Below are 20723 nucleotides of genomic sequence, written 5' to 3' on the forward strand. Positions count from 1 at the left end.
TCCAGAAAAGTATTAGCCATCTGCGAGGAAAACCTTTCAAAGTCTGAGGCAAACGTGGCTGATCCTTATGAAAACAGTCACATTGGTAGAATGCTGGAGCTGCTATAGTTGGCTGGCATCGGTGAACAAGACGTGACGACACTTCATGGCGCCGCTTTATCTTTTTTCACCCTTTAACGTCCCCTAAAATGAATCGTGAATGATCTGTTCTACGTGACGTCTTCGTCTTCCTCTGAACACACACAACGTTTCAGTCTGGCTTTTTATTCATGAAAAAAGAAAAAGAAGAAGAGCAGAACATCAAGGGAACGCCAGCCCAGGCAGGCTGGCACTTTTCTCGGGGTGTTAACAGGTGAGGGTAATTTCCTAAAGGGGGAGACACCTGTCCTCACCCGGGGTTCACAGAGAGGTCAGGACACCTGTGCCGTTTTATACCTCAACTCCCTGTAGAGGGCTTTGCCATTCCAGGTGTTCACACCTCACGTTTATTTATTTAAAATTTCACAGGTGTTTCAGATACACTCAGCAGAAGAAGTGAAGATGCAGTAGAAGAGCCCAGGTACAGTCGGTCTGAGAGGAAGAGGCACAACAGAACGTTGGATTCAGTTTTGTACGGTGAGCTCTTACACAAACTTCAAAGATATTTACAATAATAAACAATCAACGATTCATAAGATGTGATATTTACAGTTATTACAAACAACATGTGTTCGGTGACCACAGCCCAACGAGTCAGCTGGTATCTCCTTGCAGTAGTTTTTAAAAACAATTCACATTGTCTCATCCTTTGTTACCAGAGGCGACAAAAACCCCCCCTGGGGGCAAAAGAGTCTGGTCAAGTTAATGCCAACAAATCTGTGGTACAATACAAACAGTTTAATCGTGTAATTAACAATCAATAACCACTTCTAGTTAGAACATTTCTGCAGAGGGGAACCGAGAAACACTTATAAAACAGTCAGTCGTAACAAAATAACTGGTGTTCTCATCGAAATTAACTCATAAAAAAGAAACACTTTTGTACAGATTTATACAGGAGAAGCCTTTTGAATTGGATTGTTAACCAAAGGAAGACACATCGCAGACATCGATTTTCACACAGATTGCATATGTTTTTCTCTCTAAGGTGTTCTATAGGTTAGTCTTTTTACCTAAGCTTATTTGCATGATAGTAAAAATTGCATACAACATTAATTGTGAAGCTTGTAGCATGAGTTGCTTGACATACAGCACTTTATAGGCAACCTTTAAAGCACATTTCTCCATTTAAGACGTTTAAGACACTTTTTGTTTTTACTGCCCATTGAAATCACATTTATAAATAGAAAAAAAAATGGTGGAATTTAAAAAAAAAAGAGAGAAAAGAAAAGAAAAAGCGCCATTCGACAAAGTTTAAAACTTTAAAAAAAATTTAATTACATCAGAAACACTGCATGAACTGCAAATAAATAATGTTGAACAACATAAACATCGTGTAATTCACATTTCTAACTGTGGCAATTCAGAGAGTTACAGTGACAAAGGTTTTGCAAAAGAATCTAACATCGGCAGTGCCGTATAGTACAAGGCATTTATTGGCATAGTTTCTTTAAGACTGTATTTTTTACAGTTACAATATAATATCTATATTTATATATATATATATATGTATATATATATATTTATATATTTATATTTCTTCCCTAACAAATAATAAGTAAAGACTGAGCTATTCTCGGAGATGCACCTGGGCTTTGGAGTGATCCCATAATCACATTATGCTCTTTTTAAAAGAATAACTTATCTGCCAGCAGGCTCCAGACTTGATACCTCATAATTAAGGCCTTGACAACCACTTGGTCCTTGATTTCATTTGCTATTTTTAGAAAAAGAAAAAAGAATCCAGTTAGACATCACATACGTAAACACCTATCAAAGTCCTAGCAAACTCCAGGGGAACTTTTTTACATTTTTTTTAATCCTTTTTGAATATAATCAGTAGCTCAAAAAGATAGTTCAGTGTAAAACAACATCGAGTGCAGTCAGCAAATATCCACGGCAACATACTTAGAATATTTTTTTTTGTGCAGATTATCTAAATGATGCATCGGTCTTTACAGTGAATAATATAAGTTTTACAAAATCCAAAAAGTAGTACTTGTGGTTTTTCGGAGAGTCTGAGATGGGCTTTCCAGTGTGTGAACGTTTCATACATTTATGGACACGCCTCTCACAGTCCAGACGCTGCACCCAGAACGCTACTTTTCCTTTGCAGGGTGGTGTTTTTGTGTCGGTTCGATGCAGCACAGCCATCAGTCTGCGTGTGCACGGCTCTGAATGCGGGGGGGGGGGAGTCCTACTCCTTGACCTCGTGCTCTGACTGGGCCTCGCCGCCTCGGCCCAGCTGCTCTTCGATTTTGATGGAGAAGATGGTGCTGTTGGTCTGCGTGCTCTCGTCCAGCTCCTTCAGCAGCTCTCCGCTCTCCCTGAAGTCCGTCAGCTCCTCCTCGAAGGCCGGGCTGCTGCTGCTGCTGCTGCTGGTGTTGGTGTTGGCTGCCGTGCCGTTGTTGTTGCTGGGCTCCTTGGGCGCCTTGGCGGGGTGATTGATGTAGAAGCGCTGGTTCTGGAAGAACTTGATGATGGTGAGCTTGGGTAGGTCCAGCTGGGCTGACAGGGTGTGGATGGCCTCCTCGTCGGGGTAAAGGCCCACATCCTGGATGAAGCTCTGCAGGATGCCGAGAGCCTCCAGGGAGATCTTCCCTCCGCTGGTGCGGGACTTGATGCTCACGCCACGGCTGCCCTCGTCCTCCGTCTCGGCTGGGGACGCGGTGGAGGGCTGACGGGGTGGCAACCGGGGGCCGGTGGTGGGCTGCTGTTGCTGCAAGGGCTGCTGGGATAAAAGGGGTTGGGAGGGGTGGAGGGACAGGGAGGGCTGGTGCTGCTGTGTCTGAGGAGGCTGAGCCTGTAGTGGGAAAACGAGGGGAAGAGAAAGGAGATGGGGATGTTATCAGTGAGCCACCTTAATAAGGCCTTTCATTAAAATCAATTGAGCTGGGAGGAAAAATGGGCCTGCTGTGTGGAGAACAGGCTCTGTTGAAGGCATTTTCCATGTCATATCTCACTGAATGTAATCAGCTCTGCAGATATGACTTTTTCCCCCCTTTTTTGGTTGTGGGAGATTGCGTCTCTCATTGTGGGGAAAAGCAACACACCAGTAGAGACACTCATCAGCAGTGGGAACTCGCACTGAAACTGGTCTCTCCATTATATCCTGTGCTGCTTATCATCAGACGCTCCTGCCAGGCAGTGATAAACAAGCTCACTGTGCACAATTCACGTAGCGATGGTCTGGCTGATTTGCTGCAGTGTGAGAATGCTATCGATGGCTTTCACTTAGCCGCCAGAGTCCCGTTAGTGTAAACACATGACACAGTACTCGTAAAATGTCTCATTGTGTGGCTGGAGAGGGAGTGAGTGGGCAACTCGTGGTCCCCGTTGACCCCACAAAATGGGCGCTGTTTTATTTTCATTTCTGAGTCAGACGCTGTCGATAGGTGTTTCATAATCAAGTTTGCAAAACAGCACTTTGCAGCGACTCCGCTCGCCAGCCGCACAAATGCACCCGAAGATGTGATTTTACTGTACCAATACACTGAGCTGTGATAGCTCTTGTTGAGCAAATGTGAGATAATGTGGCTAATGTATCGCGTTAGTGAAAGAGCGGCACAGACTATTTAAACACTGCCCTTTTATGGACAGCGTTAAATCAGAAAGAATCCTATTTTATTTTCTGTTTGCATGCAAAGTATGCACAAAACTCCCTCATTCCATATCTGCTGCTGAGACTGATTTGTAAAAGAAATCCTATTACCTTATTTATATCCAGTAAATGAGAGTCTTTGTGAAACACTGGCCATGTATCCAAGTAACCAAATAACTAATCAACCAGTCAGCTGTGGCACGGACTTTTAATAGAAGTATTATTGTACTTCATTAAGATGTTTCTGCCGTTAACTGAGCCCGTGTGTTATTTTCTATTCATATGCCAGATGTCTGGTATAAAGCAGCTCTGTTAAATAAGTTCAGCCTAATCATATCTTTGAAAAAGGCTTTTGCCGAAAAGTAGGAACTTTGAAGTGTTTCTGTGGTTCTAATTTACAAGTATTCATTATAACTCCTAAGTGTTGTTTACTCGTTTTCCTGGAATATTAGCTAAGACTACGTGAAAGGAGAAAAATGATGTTTTTGGCTTATTTGTTTTTTTCAAACACAGATTTTTTGAATACGGTAAGCGGAGTATTATCCAGACAGTCTGTGTTGTGTCTCACATGAATCCTGCATACGTTCATTTAGGATCCAATTAGCATTTACTGCCAGATTCTTTTCTCTACTGTCAGATCAATTATTTAAGTCGTAAATGTCAAAGAAAAGTGAACAAGATTCCGTCTTAAAGTGGAATAAGAACGTAAATGTACCTCAGGGCACATTTTCCTCTTATTCTGCTGTTTAGAAAACAGCAGATCTGACTTCTTTGAGCATAAAAGTGTTCATTTGGCCTCGTTGTGGCTCGGCAGCTCTGAGAACATGTCCGCTCACCTGAAGCTGCTCAGTGGAAACGTGTATCAGGTGCGACGGCCGCTCGCTGTGGTGCTGCTGGCCGGCGCTGCTCTCCTGTTCGTAGATGGCGTCGCGTTCCACCTGGGAGAGGCTCAGGAAGCGTCGGATCATTGAGAGGTTCTCCCAGAGCGTCCGGTTCTCTGGAGACGGATCCTCCTTCCAACGCAACAGCTCACAGAGCCAGCCCTGAGAAGAGGGTCGAGAGCAGAGGACAGCAGAGCGTAAATGAGTAAAACGTGCTGCTCAAGGTTTGAACTAAGATGTGAATTAGCCGAGGTCAAGCAGCCCAGCAGGATGGAAGACTTGAACATGACAGGAAGCACACACACCCGCATACTGACAGCATGTTGAGCTGCACCCTTGGGAGGAAGCGAGTGACTCCCATGTTTGAAATAATCCAGCAGAGGGCCATGAAAGACAGCTGAGAGACGAGACGGGACGGTCGCATCAAAAGAGCTCCATTTTATTAAGAAAACCGACAATGAAACTAAAACCTTAAATCGGCTTTTAGTTTTATACGTCATGTCAGTAAAAGACATGACATACAACTAAATTAACAAAACATTTCAGAGTAATTTAGTCATGATAACACGATTATGCTTCCATTTTAACCGAGATCTTGTTTGTTCCTGATTTAATCTCTTAAAATGAGATGTTTTACATGTTAGTGTCAAAAGTGTATGAAGCTGAATGTTTTGCTTTAATTCGTTTAAATCTTACTAAAATAAACTTTAGAGAAAGCGAGTGAAATGTTCTTGGTGTTGCATCTGTATAAGGAAGGAAAACTAAATGTTCAGAAGAGGCTAAAGTACACGGAAACCTTCTCTGTTTGTATACTTTTCATTTATTTTCACTTCTTCTGTCGCTGGTGTGCGTGCATCGCTTTAAGTAAAACTAAATTAAAAGACATTGTCACAGTATTATTGGTGAGCCACACCGATGTTTCATCACCAAAGTCACAGGAGCCCCGCTAATTTAAACCTCCGTAAAACAGCACTTTGGTTGACTTTGTTTTACCAGGACATAGGAGGTCACATTAAACTGTTAGATCCAATCTTTAATATTTCCTGAACAACAAATGAACCAAGTCTGACGGCTAACATCTAAAAGGCATCGTTAGCCAAACTGGTACGGAGTTTAAAAACTCCAAACACTTAGGATTTTTCTTCCTAAAACCCCGTGAACCACCATCAGCACAGCTACAGACATTGATAAGCAACAACTCACCTGCACGGGCTTGTGCAGAGTTTTCTAAGTGGCTAACTTGCTATTACTGGGCAAACAAAGCTGACACTGCATAATGGTACTGGAAGCATTTACCGGACTGGAACTGGTCCCTTAAAGGGGTTTTCCTTTCCCTTTAAGTGGAGCTGGATGAAGCAGGCATCGTCTCTCTGGCAGTAAATAGCAGTTAGAGGGAGTGTAAATAGGTGGCAACACCATGTAGCAACACAAAGCTGGTTTGGTGACGCAGTGTAAAAGTCGTTTGCTCATTGAAATTCTTTGTTCTGAGCTCTTAACTTCCTTCTTCAAACCGAGAACTGCAGCTCAGACACTGACGACTCGGCGGCTGGAGCTCAGGAGCAGCCGCCCACCAATCGGTAGTCGGTGGACTGCCTATACGGGCAGCCTATATGGACCAAGACGTGCTGTACGAGTGTGCGAGTGAATGGGTGAATCTAGTGTGAAAGCGCTTTGAGTGGTCAGTTAGACTAGAAAAGTGCTATTTAAGTACAGTCCATTTAGCATTTACACCACTCTAAAATAAAATAAGTCCACTGTAGCCTGTAGGGACATATAGTGGCTGGAGTTGCTGCTCAGATGTTGGATTTAAACTGCTCGTTGTAAGGTAATAAAAACACAAAGATTCTTATTTTAGAGTGATTCCACAGTAATGAAGACACTGTTATGAATATTATATTGAAAGTGTGACACGCTGGACCTTAAATGTGTAAAAATATCGTATTTACTGGACAACTGAATCCCGATTGAAACGGGAACAGGCCTGGGATTGAGATTCATGGGTCATTTCCTGGTACATTTGTAGACTGCAGTGTAAATATAATTAGTTACCGTCCGTCCTGAAGCTCAGATTATATAAATATCTTTCACTTATACTTAAAGAACTAACTGATCAATCAACAAGCTAATGAGCGGATTAATCATGGTTATTTGCAGCAAAGATTTGAACTATAAAGGCACTTATTGTTCTTTATTTAAATAGTAACTTGAGTTTCTGGTAGTGGAGTAAAAACTAGGAGCGGAGAGAAGTTAAAGGGCACAGTTAGATTTTTGTGGAATAATAACTACAGTTACAGTAATTAAAGTAATTGATCATTGAACTGAGTGACAACCTGAGGATTGAACAGACAGAAGGACTCTTCAGAGTGACTTGGTCAGACGCGATGACCTAAACCTCAAGGTGAAACCTGAGTGAAAGGAAATAACACACCGAGGAGGTGTGTGAGAGAGCGAATGGGAGTGGGGGGGGTTGAAGTGGGCATGAGACTCTGCTGAAGCTGCAAAAGAGGTGCAAAGGAGCAGGAGTGGAGGCAGACGGAGGGATGGCCGAGGTGGAGCAGCGTCAAACAGAAGCAGCGAGGTGTGTGTGTTGGAGGGAGACTCTCTCAGCCGGGGAGTGTGTCCTGGCAGCGCGACAGTGCGGCGCTGTAATCTCCCAGCCAGTGCGCGGCAGCACCTTTCATTTCCACAGGATTACACCGTGCTGCTGGTCCGCACACACACACACACACACACACACACAGAGGGCAGAGCCACGCCGCCACACTGCATGCAAGAGATAACTCAGCAGTTTGGTCGTCCCCTGTTCCAACTCCTCCCATAAGCCACATCAAACCCAGGAGGGCTTTTGGAAGAAGCCGAGAGGGGGAGAGACATAAAGAGTAAAGGAGAATGAAGGAGAGGGAGAGGTGTGTGGGGGGTGGAGGGTGAGGAGAGGGGGCCATAAAGCCTGCGTGCCCACCTTGTTCCTTTGCCACGTTTATTGTTGCGTTTTTAATTTGCATGCAGAGGGATTTGGACGGCGCTCCATTTGGGCTGTCTGTGGTTTCAGCTGATTCGTTACTGGAGAACACACACACCCCACAGCACACGAGCAGACTCACGCAAAACACCACACACCATCTTGTCAAAGCCAGAGAAACAGTACCCCAGCCCAACGATGGAGTAATCCAACTCAAACACTCCCCAAACCAGCAGGATTAAACCCAAAGTAGCAGAGCCAATCAAACAAAAGCGCGACGTGAACTCCATTTCAATGCCAGGAAGTCCATTTGATGAAATAAAGTACGGAGTTGCGACTGCTTTTCATGTGGCGTTTTGACTTTTCTGCCCGTTTTTAATATTTCAACAGTTCCTGAGCCGGTATTTAGCTTTAACGGAGGCGACCGAAGGTAAAAATCCCGAAACATTTTTTCTGTGATGAGCAGCAGTTAGCGCTGTTAGCGCTGCTCCCAGCCAGCACTGTGGACAGTGGACAGTCAGCATTTTCCACTGCAGTTTGTTTGTGTTTGTCTAATTGCATTGCTTCCACAGGCCAGGCAGAGGCAGCGAGACAAGAGACGGGAGAGAAATTAGCACATCTCTCGCCCGTCAGTTAACTTTCAAAGAAAAAAATGGACCAAGTTAATCTATCAAATGCATCTCCTCAAGCACATTTGCTATAAACTTGTACAGCAATATCTTTCCCTAAGATTTACTACATCAACAAGACTTTATGTTCAACATTCCCGCACTCTGGTGATATTACCATACTGTTGCAAATCTGTTTTCCCCTTTATTGTTTAATGTAATTTGTTGAGCCTCTCCACCGCAGCTGACAAGCACCAACTGCTCTTGATTGGATCATGGAACTTGCTGCCCCTGCCGCTAAAGTGTTCCAATACGTTCCAGAAAACAAAAATCTAGGGCTCTTCAATCCAGTGTACTCAGTGTTTTGTTGAAGATCATTAAGGGCTCTCTATAAATAAACAGAACGAGTAGTTCAGAACAGGCAGAGAAAGCGGCACACAGAGCAGGGAGAGACTCTCCTGTGACAGTTTAAACACCCTGGCTGCAAAATACTGCAGAGATGGGAACAAAAAGTTTGGAGATATCGGCTGTGACTGAGGAGGTGGATGATGGAAGAGCAGATTTATTTTAGTCAGTGGACTGCTGAAGTCTTTGATCAACCCTCAGTCAACAGAAGGAGACGAGCCATGTTTGACAGAACTGTCCAGCAGGACCAGGGATCAAATGGGAAGAAATGTCAGTGCGAAAGGTGACAAGAGTGCTCAAAGCCCTCAAATCCTCCGTCTGAGCTGCATGTGAACGAGCGTGAATGGCCTTAAAAACGTCTTTTTTAAACAGTTTGAATCAGCTTCGTATCTAAGTTTCACCCTGGACCTCCAAAATGACTTAATCACCATTTGAACATTTAAAGGTGTGATCAATCACAACGATCAGCTCCGTCAGTCTCCTGAGCTCAACGCAGCAGAGGAGAAGCCGGTGAGTTAAACAGAATGTCATAAGAAAGACGATCGTTTCACAGCTAAAATGTCCTAAAACACATTTCTGCAGAAAACTACCAAACTGCCAGATTTGGGGGAATTAGCAGCTGGTCCCTATTTGCTCGCCCTGTTTCACCCAATCAAACAGAGAGCTGAGCAGAGAGAGGACAAGGCCCCGTAACCTCACTGATGTGTGCTGTTATTGGCTGGTGACTAAACGCTTCCTGCCCAAAGCTCGCAGCCCAGAAATGCCCCGAACAGCGAAATAACGAGACCAAAATACAGATAAACACACAGTTCTACCGGGCCACGAGGAAGGAGCAGGTTGGTAAGAATCTCCACTGAGAGGGGTCCCAAATATTTGACTATCTGGAAACGTTTTCCTGGCTCAACATGGATCTCGCTCTGCTGTTGTTGCCGTGCTTCAGTCCCCATCACCGCTACACTGGTTCTTTCCGGTGAATTTTGGGAAAATCCGTCACCAGCAGGGCTCTGTGAAACAGAGCGGCTGCTCTTCTGGAGGTCAACGTCTCAGAGGCAGAGCGGAGCGAGCGGCAGCGCCCACGAAAGAGCTGAGCTTTTGGTTTGTAACTCAGAGAGAGGCTGAGCAGCACTGTGTGAGGAAATAAAAGACTGCTTTGAAATTTAAGTATTTCCTGTCAATTATACTGTAAGTAAGGAGCTAAAGCCCCAAAAACAGCATAAAAAATGTAACCTTTAAATGAAAAGCTTGTAAATTACATTCATAACGAGCGATGAGCCTTTTATTGATCTTCAGAAGATAAGCTCAAACAGGAAGGTAGTTTATTTTGATGTGAACACACAGATGCTGCAAACATTGAAACAATACATACCGACAGGCGTAGGATTATCTGCCTTTACGGGCACACACCTGCGACAGTATTACAGTATAATCCGCTGCCCCTAATAACTTACTTCCTAATCATTAATCAGTTCCCAACAACTGGACTGGCGATACAGAAGCTTTTTCTCAGCTGGCACAGACTGGACCAGAGGCTCGCTGGGTTCTGGGGTCATGAGGTACCAAATTAAAAGGGCACCTTATGACTCAAGAGGTCAGATGAGAGCAGATCCCCATGCGCCTCAGCAGACCCTCATATAGCCTTGTTATAAATAGCAACCGGGTGTTCAGATAAAAATATTTTCCTTGCTACACAATAGTTGAATTCATGCGCAAGATTCACCCAACTATGCAATGCAGTACATGGTGTATGTGAGTGCTGCAGTCACAAGCTGCCAATGAGAGCATAGGCCTGCTCTGTCAGAGGACAGCATGGTATTCACCGCCCAACCCACCCACCCATTCACCCCTTCACCGCCAAACCGCCGCTGCAAACACCCCCGACATGCAAGCTCAGAGAAGCACCAACGAAAACAGACTTTGCTGTGAGACAGCAGACAGAAAGACAGACAGACAGAGTGTTCTGTCACACGGCCTGGACCAACACCTTCCCCCTAATCTCATTTGCTTGTTATCAGTCCCATCAAGCTGACCTCGGCCACCACGAAAATGAATAAAATAAGCCAACAGATGTCCATCAATTTGCCATTTTAGCTTTTTACCCCCCCACCCCCACCCCTCCATCTTCGGATTACTACGTGACCAGAGATAATGCTTCAGTTTCAGCCCCATGAAAAGAGCACGCTGAGCAGCATTTGGACAAAAACGGCCAAGATGACACATCAAAAATGAAAAGAAAAAAAACAACACTCGAAGGAATGATTGTGGCTATTGTTGTGACTGGCTGGTTCAGGAGAGGAGGGTTTCCGAGGCAGCGAGACAAACCTCTCCAGTGTCTGAAAAAGGCAGGGAGCTAAAAGACAATGTATTACTGTCTTTCCTCCCCCCTGAACCTGGCAGAGGCCCAACACTGGCAGACAACACTGCAGATAAACGCAGCCGATAACACGGTATGTTCAAACCTGTTTCTCCTCCCCGGGTGCGCCAAGGCAGCGGCTGCACATGCCTGTTTGACCTACAAGGTAGTCTGCGCTGTGTTCTAAACACATTACGCCACGGTGGACGCCCATCTGCTGACGACAGAGGAGTTTTGAGATGTTCCTGATGCCTGCGCATCTGTGAATCTCCCGCAACAATAAGCAGTAACTGACATTTCAGGAGCAGAGTGAGTCTTTATATGCTAACAGAGAAGCTCTGAGTGACTGTACAAATTCGCTTTGGCATGAGAAAGAAAGGGGAAAGGAAATGGGGTCAGTGGCCTTAATTGAACTCAACTGGAACGATGATAATCATGTGCGGTAAAAACATTGTAAGAACACGTTGTATCCCTCCGACATATAACCACAAAGTTGATTTATTTGATTTTATTCAATTGAGCCATTTGCAGAGCCCCAAAAAAAGTCTGTAAATCCAAAACTATGCTTCTCTGTGGTTGTGATCTCACCATCAGAGCTGGTATGGAAGGAATTCATTTCTTGTTTATCTCTGAGTTTACACGATGATTATCATCGTGATTTGTTTCCTCTGTTTGCTACAACATAAGGAAACGATCAGGATTAAAGAGAGTTTGCAGTAAAAAATGACTCCATATTCGTCTCTGGGCGGAGAAGTGAGCAGATTACAGAGCTGTCATTAAACGTATGTATGACGCTGGTGCTTTCAGGTCACTGACACACGCTTCATGCTCGTCTCCACAGGAGTTATCAAGCGGATTTAAAAGAATCTTATCAGAAAAATGAAAGAATGGAAAGATGTTCAGGAACTCTGTTAAACTAATCATTCTTTTAGAATTGGAAATGTTGGTTCTGTGGGAATGCAAAGAGCTGATTGTTCACCTGATCAGACACTTTAAACAAGCGTAAACTTCACTGCAAGGCTGAGGACGCTTGAGCTAATCGTTCCATCGATCTTTCAGAGAAGGAAAAGAACACAATGTGGCGAAGACCTGCGATATGTTACGTGGCAACAGAGTACAAAGGAAATCAACTTCTTTCTAAAAATACTTTTTTATAACGCACTAAAGGCTGTTCACCATATGGTGATCAAAGAGTTTATTGTTAGGCCACATTTTTATTTACCTCTGCATAATTTCTCATAACCTCACCATCTGATTCCAATTTGGTCCCGAGCCTCCATAAGGAGGCAAACCAGAAAACAAGTGGATCAAACGGACATCCTTCTGAAATGATAGATGGGCCCTCAGGACGGTTGGATTGCAGAGAGCAGGCACGGATGATGAAATTTCAAGCGCAGATCGTGAATGTTTTTCTCTCTCAAGGAAATCCTTTAATGATTCAAAGCTGAATCATCTAAATCATTTGGAAGTTGTCCTTTTAAATGCATTTCTTATTCTCAAATGATGCTGTGTGACTCTGATGTTGTGTCAGAGTGGGTGTCTTCCAGATCGTGGTTGCCAGATTGTGTCACTATCCTCTTTTGTGAGGATGTCAGTGGCTGAGCTTTAGGAGAGAAATTCTGAATCACACATGCCAAACACTTAATCTCTATTCGAGCTGCGACACGGAGAAGTCTTAGCCAAACAGCCAGCGTTTTCTGAGAAGGGGTCGCAACCTCTGCAGATACAATAAGCAAGTTGTCATTGTTAACAGATTGACAGCTAACACGACACGCATTGTGAGGGCAAGACATGACTGAGCAGGAAATGGCCCTCTCTGTGTCAGCACTTGCACCCAGAAACAATACCAGCGACTTCTGTGAGGCGCTTTACGTCATGGCTGCCGAACCAATAAAGCGTTCGGGGGATTTTTTTTCTTTTAGCAAGCAAATAGAGGCAGATGGAGCATAAAGAATCAGCAAAGGCAAATGACCAGTCCATCAAAAACGGAGCGCATTAAACATCTGTGTGGCTCCATCTTTTTTAGCCCACACTTTTCACTCTTTTTCGTGGCAGCTGCACACAACACGGTGACAATGGTTGAACCTGGGAGTTTCCCAGAGCGTGCTCGCGCTGCAGGACTAATGTGCTGCTCAACACCAGTAGTTAACAGACATAATTTCATACACACAAATCAAACTGCAAGACTGTTTTAAGGCTGCGCTCAGTAATTGTTTACACTACCAACTAGACGTGCACAGGCAACATGTTTTATCTCACATGACAGTAAATTTCAACTTAAAAATAATTCAATATCCCAGATAAGTAAAATTCTCTTGTCCAGTAAAGCACTACAGACTAATCACTTGGACAAAATGGCTGAAAAATGAGTCACAGCTGAGGCTCCGGTGAATGTGCCTCTTTGTATCAAATATTGGTATTGTTGAATTGCACCATAATCTAGTTTAGCCTGCTGGTGGGCTGATATTTGGGTACTTGCACTGCCTGCACAGCCACAGAGTGTTCAAACACTGTTCTCCCACCACAAATTTACCTCCTGTTTATAATCTTTTCAATTTGATACCGATGAGGCAGATGGAGGATGAACTACAGATAAACAAAAACTGCGGCTCCATCACAAACAAACACACAGAGCACCTACATGGAGTCTAATTCCATCAATTATAAGAGCTTGATTGAGATTTAATTCAAAGCTGAGGTTTAATTGCTAATATCAAAGGATAATTAAGCTGATAAATCATGACTGATCTTATTGAATTAGAGATTGAAATAGCAGAGAACCTGCAAATTGTCCATGTCAGTTAAATAAGTGATTTAATTGGTCTACAAGTTTGCTTCAGACACTAATGAAACTAAATATTCAACCTAAGAAAGTTTTGACAGAAGTTTTTATATATAGAAGCCTTTTCAGAGCGATAGCCAAGCTTTTTTTATTATAAAGAAAATTCATCTTAAACTTAGGACAGAATATTTAATCAAGTAATAACCACAGAGCCTCAAATGCCTCTCTGAACAAGGCTGGAAAAGCAGATTATATACCCTGTACGAGCTCAGTTTGGGCAGTACAGTGAAAAGGAAAACACAGTGTGGATAAAGTGATGTGGAGGGAGTCGCCTTCCTCAGAGAGAGAGAAAGGGACAGAGAGGAGATGATCATGACAGGCTGAGGGAGAACAAATAAGACCAAGCAGGATGAGGACTTGGATAGGTCCTAATATCTCCCTGTGCAATCCGCCACACACGCTTGTGCACACTCTCTCCCTCAGACTGCATCTGCTGGAGCTAGTGGCTGTAGTTAAATTGAAATATTTCCCGGCGTGTGTCAGAAGCATGCAGAATGGTAATTATGACAGATCTGATTAGGCGGGCCGAGTCGGGCGGCTCCGGGCTGCAGGTGCGACCTTGTGCATTCCTGCGTGTGTAAATAAAATTAATTACAAGCGTAGGGGGCGCGCAGCGCGTGACATCAGCGCGCGCAGGGGGGACTCCCACGGGGGGCACCCTAATGGAATATTTTCCCCGAGTCTAATAATACAGTTGGTATTGACTTGAGGTAATTAGGGGGATCATTAAAGCGCTTTTCCCGGCGTATTTGCCTGCCTGATCAGATTAGCGAGAATGGGCCTCAGAACAAGCCCTGTGTGGTCTGTCATGAGAAGTGGAGACAGTGGGAGTGGGTGAGTTTGCTATGATTTGTAGGAGAGACAAAACGAGGGAAATGCTCTCCCTGTCACCAGAATGGAAGAAACTTCTGCCAACAATAGCTAGGAAGCTTGTGGCTGTTGCAATAAGTACTACTTAGGCTGATCGAACGAGAGAGGACTAGTGAAATTAGTTCAGTTATCAAGCAAAGTGGCTAACAGCTGCTGCACAGTAGAAAACATTTATCATATAATAATGCATTAAAGGTGATGACGAAGAGTCCTGACAGCTGGGGCAGATTTCTACTTTGGACTGCAGGGTAGGAGGTAGGCGAAGAGGAGCGAGTGAGTTGCACAGTTGAAGACAGATGGGGTGAGAAGTGGCATGTAAGGCGTAAGTGAGAGAGATGGCAAGAGGGACACAAAGTGCTGTGAGCATGCTCAGTGAGACCCTGTGCCCCTGCTAAGAGGAGGATGGTTCAACCAAACAGGCGGTGGAGGGAAAAACGGGCTGCTGGGAATTCCACTGTCCATTAAACAATAAGAGAAAGGCTCATTTCAGAGGGAGGGGGAAGACTCACCGTTTGCAAGATAACTCATTCGCTAAATTAATTATTCAGACAGCTGGGTCTCCAGTTCAAGAAATTGTGTCTTTAATAAAAGAGGGGATCTGGCCTAGCCTGTTTCCCATGGCAACCTAATAACCAAGCAGGCACAGGAGATAAATAAATAAATCAATTAATAAACAGTCATGGCCCTTTTAGATCCCCAGGGGACTTGATATGCTTGCTCTGATCTGCCTAATTTGAGAGACACGGAGGTGTGGAGAAGCCCACCAACAGAAATTAAGACCTGATGCTGCCCTGCTGTAGCACATAACTTGATTGAGAAGACACGCCAAATTTCCCTGTGTACCTGAACGCAGCCTTTGATCACCTCCCCAGCACAGGTTCTGGTATGAGAAGCATCTCTTGACATCAACTATGTTAATTTTACAATCCATTTAGTAGAGTTTTGTGCACAGATCTGGATGCAAAGCTTGACTTTTAACATGCTGACCCAGAGTGGCTCCTCAGTAACAGACAAACATCTGAGCCTCGACAATCTAGAAACAGACACCGAAAAGGTCAGCCATCTGCCCCTCTTGTTAAGCAGCCCCTGGATGCAGCAGAGAGATACAGGCAGAGTGCACGTGTGTGCGCGCACGAGTGTGCAACTGCTTTGGTGTGGTTGGGCGTGTCACATGCTAAATTAAGGAAAGCGTTTCAGTCCCCAAACGATTCTCAGTGCAACAGGAAATCAGTAAGTTCTGAAACACGAAGGAAGGAATTTGCAGTTATTGTGTCACCCTCCTTTCCTTCTCTTATCGGTGTCCCCACCCACCTCCACCCATCAGCCCACATCTCCAGACCAACGTGGCACTCCCTCCCACCATCAACCATTCTCCACTCCAGGGACTGCCGTGCCAGGCGGGTGCAGGGTGACAGATGGCGTACACCAACCTCCCCCTCTCTTTCTCCTCTCCCCACTGCTGCACCAGCCCCCCTGCTTGGCCCCCCCTCCGGTGGCGCAGCGGCGGACCAGATCAGTGCCATTCTGTCTCATTAGAGCCTGGCTAATTAGTGTAGCCTCTTCCAGGGGAGAATGAGCGAGTGTGAGAGAGACAGAGCGAAAGATGAGGAGGGAGGGTGGTGTTGGTGGCGTTTTGACGGTGATCTGTACTCTACTGGTCATGGAGGAGTCAGAGGGCTTGGAGCCCCGCGGTGCGCAGGGCTCCCAGGGTGCTTGTTTTATGACAGCAGGAGCTCTGATTCCACCGATTGCACAATTCCTCTCAGGAAGTGTCGAGGATGTTTAGACATAAAAGTCGTGTCAAAGGAATGGCCCCAATCCGCTCCACCCCACCCTGCAGCTAACCTCCCATCGCTTAGTTGAACATTAGCTGCCCTTTCTGCCAGGCTGGCCAATCCCCTGTTAACAGGAATGAAAACAAAGCACTGCAGCTTGCTACATAGTGCTCTAGCCTTACTGAGCCAGTTAATAATGTTGACATCAACTCCAGGCGATCCAGATCATAGCTTGCACCTCTGCAGGCTAAAATGAAATGGGCTGTTTGGTAAATTGTGCTACTTCTGGCAGTGTCATCGCTGGATGTGAACCAGTAGCACAGAGTTGTTTTCTCCAAGTCTGACATCTCCCGAAGCTAAACGGAGATGAAGCATTCTTGGAGCATTCGATCAGTTTGAATCAGTGAGGATTGGGTCATGAATAATGGTTCCGATTTTTATCGAAGAGTAAACACAATATCTCCCCTAATAACCCAGACCGGCTGCAAGGATTATTGAAAAAAAAAAAGCCAATGTTCAGACTCGAAGTGAGTATCGGCCATTAATCTGATAAAGTAATATGACTTGGGTTATATTCACTGCCATTGGTTACTACTCTGAATATGTGGCAGTAAATGAGTGATTGAAATGCAACACTGAATATGTGGGGGGGGGGCAGTTAAGGTCTGGCAAAGGCCTGCTGTGGTTATGAGCCCTGAGAGAGGACAGAATGGCTGCGTTCCAGAAAGCTCCCGAACACACTTCCACACCAGCAGACACACCGGAGTACACAAACACTGCTCCGCACATTAAACCTCCCTGCACATAAACCTATATTTAATGCAAGAAGAGCGCACACACATCTATAAATGCTGTGAGCACACACTCAGTAGAGCGTGCACCAATCAGTAAACTCCTGTTTGCTGCTTTTCCACCCAGGGGAGCAGCGCTGCCTGTGGCTGCTTTCAGGTTCCTGTCTCCCTTCTTACTCTGCCTTCTTTTCAGATCTCATCTCCTCTGTATAATCTGTCTCTCTGTAAATAAGCTGCTGCATGTGCTGTTGCTAACGCTATGAAACACACACCCAGTGCATGTAGCCTGGTCACCTGATCCCGTGCTTGCTGGGAAATCCTGAAGAGGCAGAGTCTGAACGGCACACCGTGCTGACGGGACAGTGCCAGCTTCAGTGATGAGGCCTCTTCGTCACCCTCCCCCAACGATTATTTCCCTGGACCCCATATGGGCACCCTGCCAGTCTTGCCCATCCTCCATCTTCATCGCCAACCTCATCCATGCTGCTCTCCCAAGCTCAGTACCAACAATCTCTGCTGGCAGAGTTCTTTACCCGGGGCTTGGATGTTGTTTTTTTAGCTTTAGCGATGACACTTAACACTTTAACTAAATACAATTAGCTTTTCCTGCCACATTCTCGTAGGATCTAATAGGAGAAGGAAGTACTCAACACCCAATAGCCTGGCAAAAATGCCCTTTACCCACAGAAAAATTGTCCAGGCACATAAAGTTATTAGTGAGTAACCTAAGCAGCAATGATTAAACAAAGAGTTTGTTCTTTCTCTTATTACCTCCTTGCATGCTGATTCTAGAAGAAACCATCGAATATTTCTGTGTGTGCCTCGAAGCTGGAATCAGTAATTCTGAAATACGTGTCCTGACTCTTTCTATAACAAAACAAATTCTGTTTCATATCAGAAATTTTAAGCCAGCAGCAGCAAAATGTTATGTAGTGAGCCGTCTGAACAGAGGAAACCACAGCTGTCTGAGGCTATTATACTTGTAAATCAATTAATTATCATTAATGGTGTGTTCTCGATGAATCACTTGCTTCAGAAAAAGTCAGAGAATGACAAAAGAAAATTCCCATAATAATTTGGCAAGGACGTCAGGGATGACATTCAGAGGGAGAGCAGGGTGTGTGCTTTTGTTCCTGCTTGTACAGAACTAGTTTATATCATCCAAGTAGTTAGCAACACTTTTCAATCAGCTGATTGAGTATTTAAAATATCGTACGTTTAATCTCCACTCGTGCGTTTAGGAGACAAAAGACATCCTCGATCCTCACGTTTATTGGGTTCACATAATCAAAACTGAACCGATTTGGATCAAACAAACGCTCAATTTACTCAGCACGAAAGTCTGACTTTTGGGGTTCGGGGTCGCCATGGAGTTGGAGCGGCGACTGGTCTGGAGGTGATGGCGGCTGTGGCAATGACGGCTGGGAAGTGTGGTGGGGGGGGGGGACCAGCTGCCCGGGAAGCGCCCATTACGAGATAGAGCCAGAGATAAGTGCTCTCACAGGCCCCTTTTCAGAGGCATAATTAGCACACTTCTTATCTGCTGCTCAATTCACATTCACACCCGCCTGCCATGAATGGAACGTGAAAGAGAGGCAGAAATTGGGGGAACGGCGGAGGTAGAGGGGCAAGACGGAGAGATTGGGAGGGAGGTGGAGAAGGCACAGTGGAAACCAGTTCCCAGACAAACCATCATTTGAGAAGAGATAGACATGAGCGAGTTAATACTGCGGCTGCTTGCTCTCCCCCTTTCTCTTTTTCCATCCAACCAAGGAGTCTTTGAACTCCTTAACAAAAACAGTGGTTTGTGCATCAAACTGCAATTTGGTAAAACAAAGCTATCTGAGGGTATAATCATCCTAATCAGCAAGAAAAAAATAAAGCCTTTGCAGATATTTCGAGATTATTCCGCCCTTGGTGATCCATTTCTCCCCCCATCTTCATCATCAAGCACAATTGTGGAAATCTTTTCAAATCTGCCTGCGACAGACACATGAAAACCTTTAATAGTAAGTCCTTGGTGCTACATTTGAATTGTTTCTAATAAAGAGTTAAATTGGTGGTATGTTTTCTCTCTTAGTTTTTCTGTTTCCAACACACACAAGCTTGTATTGTGTGAGATGTGCGCTCTTTGTGAGAGGATGACGGGGGCCCCTCATCATCTTACTGCCTGGAGTTAATATAAACAGGTTTGTTTGGTGTTGAAACACCGTCGACCGCTAAACTCCAAACCCACAATAAAGAAGACATGAGACTTCATGTCGATAGCTCATGCGATGGGGCACCGAGGCAAATATTGTTACATATTTAACAGACTTCTGCTTCTTCTTTTGCACATTTTCATGCAACATAAATCAAAAAGTTTCAACACTTCTACGTGTGTGTGACTGTGTGTCTATGAGGAGCTAATCAAATGTGCCTGGGGTAAAGGATTAGCTTATTTGGATACGAACAGACCTGTCTCAAAGCTAAAAGATCTTTATTCACTTGCTTTAAATTAAAAGACGTCCATGTTTGTGTACAATTATATATGCAGGCTGGGAACTCCGGGACGGATCAGAGGGATAAACTTTATGAAAAGATTAACACTGTTAGCAAATGATGCTAGTTTATCTTAAAATAAAAGAGAGGGGGCATCTGAAATGTGTTTTTGACAAAGAGCGAGGATTTCAGACATGTTTTGAAACAGGAGAATAAACCAAAATAATTAAGAAATTTCCAAAGCAGCTGAGGGCCAATTTGCTGCAAACTTTTCTCCTTGTTTTTCTGTTCTGTCGAGTGTTTCATGAGTGTGTTTTTGGTACCTGGCTCTTGGAGGCAGCCACCTTGGCGAACAGGGCCTGGGACACTTTGGCCCTCTTCATCTCCTGCTGGATCTCATCGTAAATGGTGGAGTTGATATTGAGGATACAGCTCTCCGTCTTGCCGTTCCACTCGCTTGGCAGAGGTGACGGTTTTACCTGTTAAATGAGTGAAAATGAAGAAAAGTTTAATGCAAAGGTCCACATGCAAATCCTATTATTTTTGTGAGCCATGTATAAAATAAAATGTCCTCTGTATCAGATTGATTTCAACTGGGGGGGGGGGGGGTTGCTGCTGCTGGTTCACTAATACTGCACATCTGCACTGTATTTATTGTGCAACTGATTTATCTTTATTGTCCCAGCTTCTTTGATACCAAATTTGTCAAAAACATGCACAAAATATAAAAATCTGTTCCTAAACTTCTGTGCAGATTTCTAAAAATATTCCATTTGACCTTGCAGGATAAAGTGTTTCAACAAAAAAATGGCTGCATGTCAGAGATTGTCTTCTGAGGGTAATTGTGTGTTTGGATTGGTGGTGCTGGAGTAGAGTGGGTGAAGTTGTTTGCTCACAGGTGAAATGCCAACGGGGATCCGGGGATTCCAGTCCTCGGGCCTTACGCTGTTACAGTCTTCCCTTCGTGGCTGTAGTGTCGAGAACACAACACAGCCATGTTTGTTCAGGCTCACACGGACAAA

At 44.5% G+C, this 20723-nt stretch overlaps 1 protein-coding gene across 7 annotated transcripts in view; it reads right to left on the reverse strand.

The window, feature by feature from the left end:
* Nucleotides 1–426: 426 nt before the first annotated feature.
* The window catches only part of satb1b (SATB homeobox 1b), a 55731-nt gene continuing 35434 nt past the window's right edge, over nt 427–20723 (reverse strand). For 4 of the 7 annotated variants that reach the window (XM_072393615.1, XM_072393611.1, XM_072393614.1 and 1 more), the window contains 4 exons: nt 20598–20669; nt 20025–20180; nt 4576–4782; nt 427–2941 (listed from right to left, as the gene is read on the reverse strand). In XM_072393615.1, the coding sequence (XP_072249716.1) occupies nt 2336–2941; nt 4576–4782; nt 20025–20180; nt 20598–20669 (1041 nt within the window). In that variant the 3' untranslated portion in view covers nt 427–2335. The remainder of the gene's footprint in view (nt 2942–4575; nt 4783–20024; nt 20181–20597; nt 20670–20723) is intronic. The other 3 variants (XM_072393616.1, XM_072393613.1, XR_011917304.1) reach the window with 2 other exon arrangements.

This window comes from Leuresthes tenuis, unplaced genomic scaffold (genome assembly GCF_036924035.1).
Source record: "Leuresthes tenuis unplaced genomic scaffold, fLeuTen1.0.hap1 SCAF_10, whole genome shotgun sequence".
In the NCBI taxonomy this organism is placed as follows: Eukaryota; Metazoa; Chordata; class Actinopteri; order Atheriniformes; family Atherinopsidae; genus Leuresthes; species Leuresthes tenuis.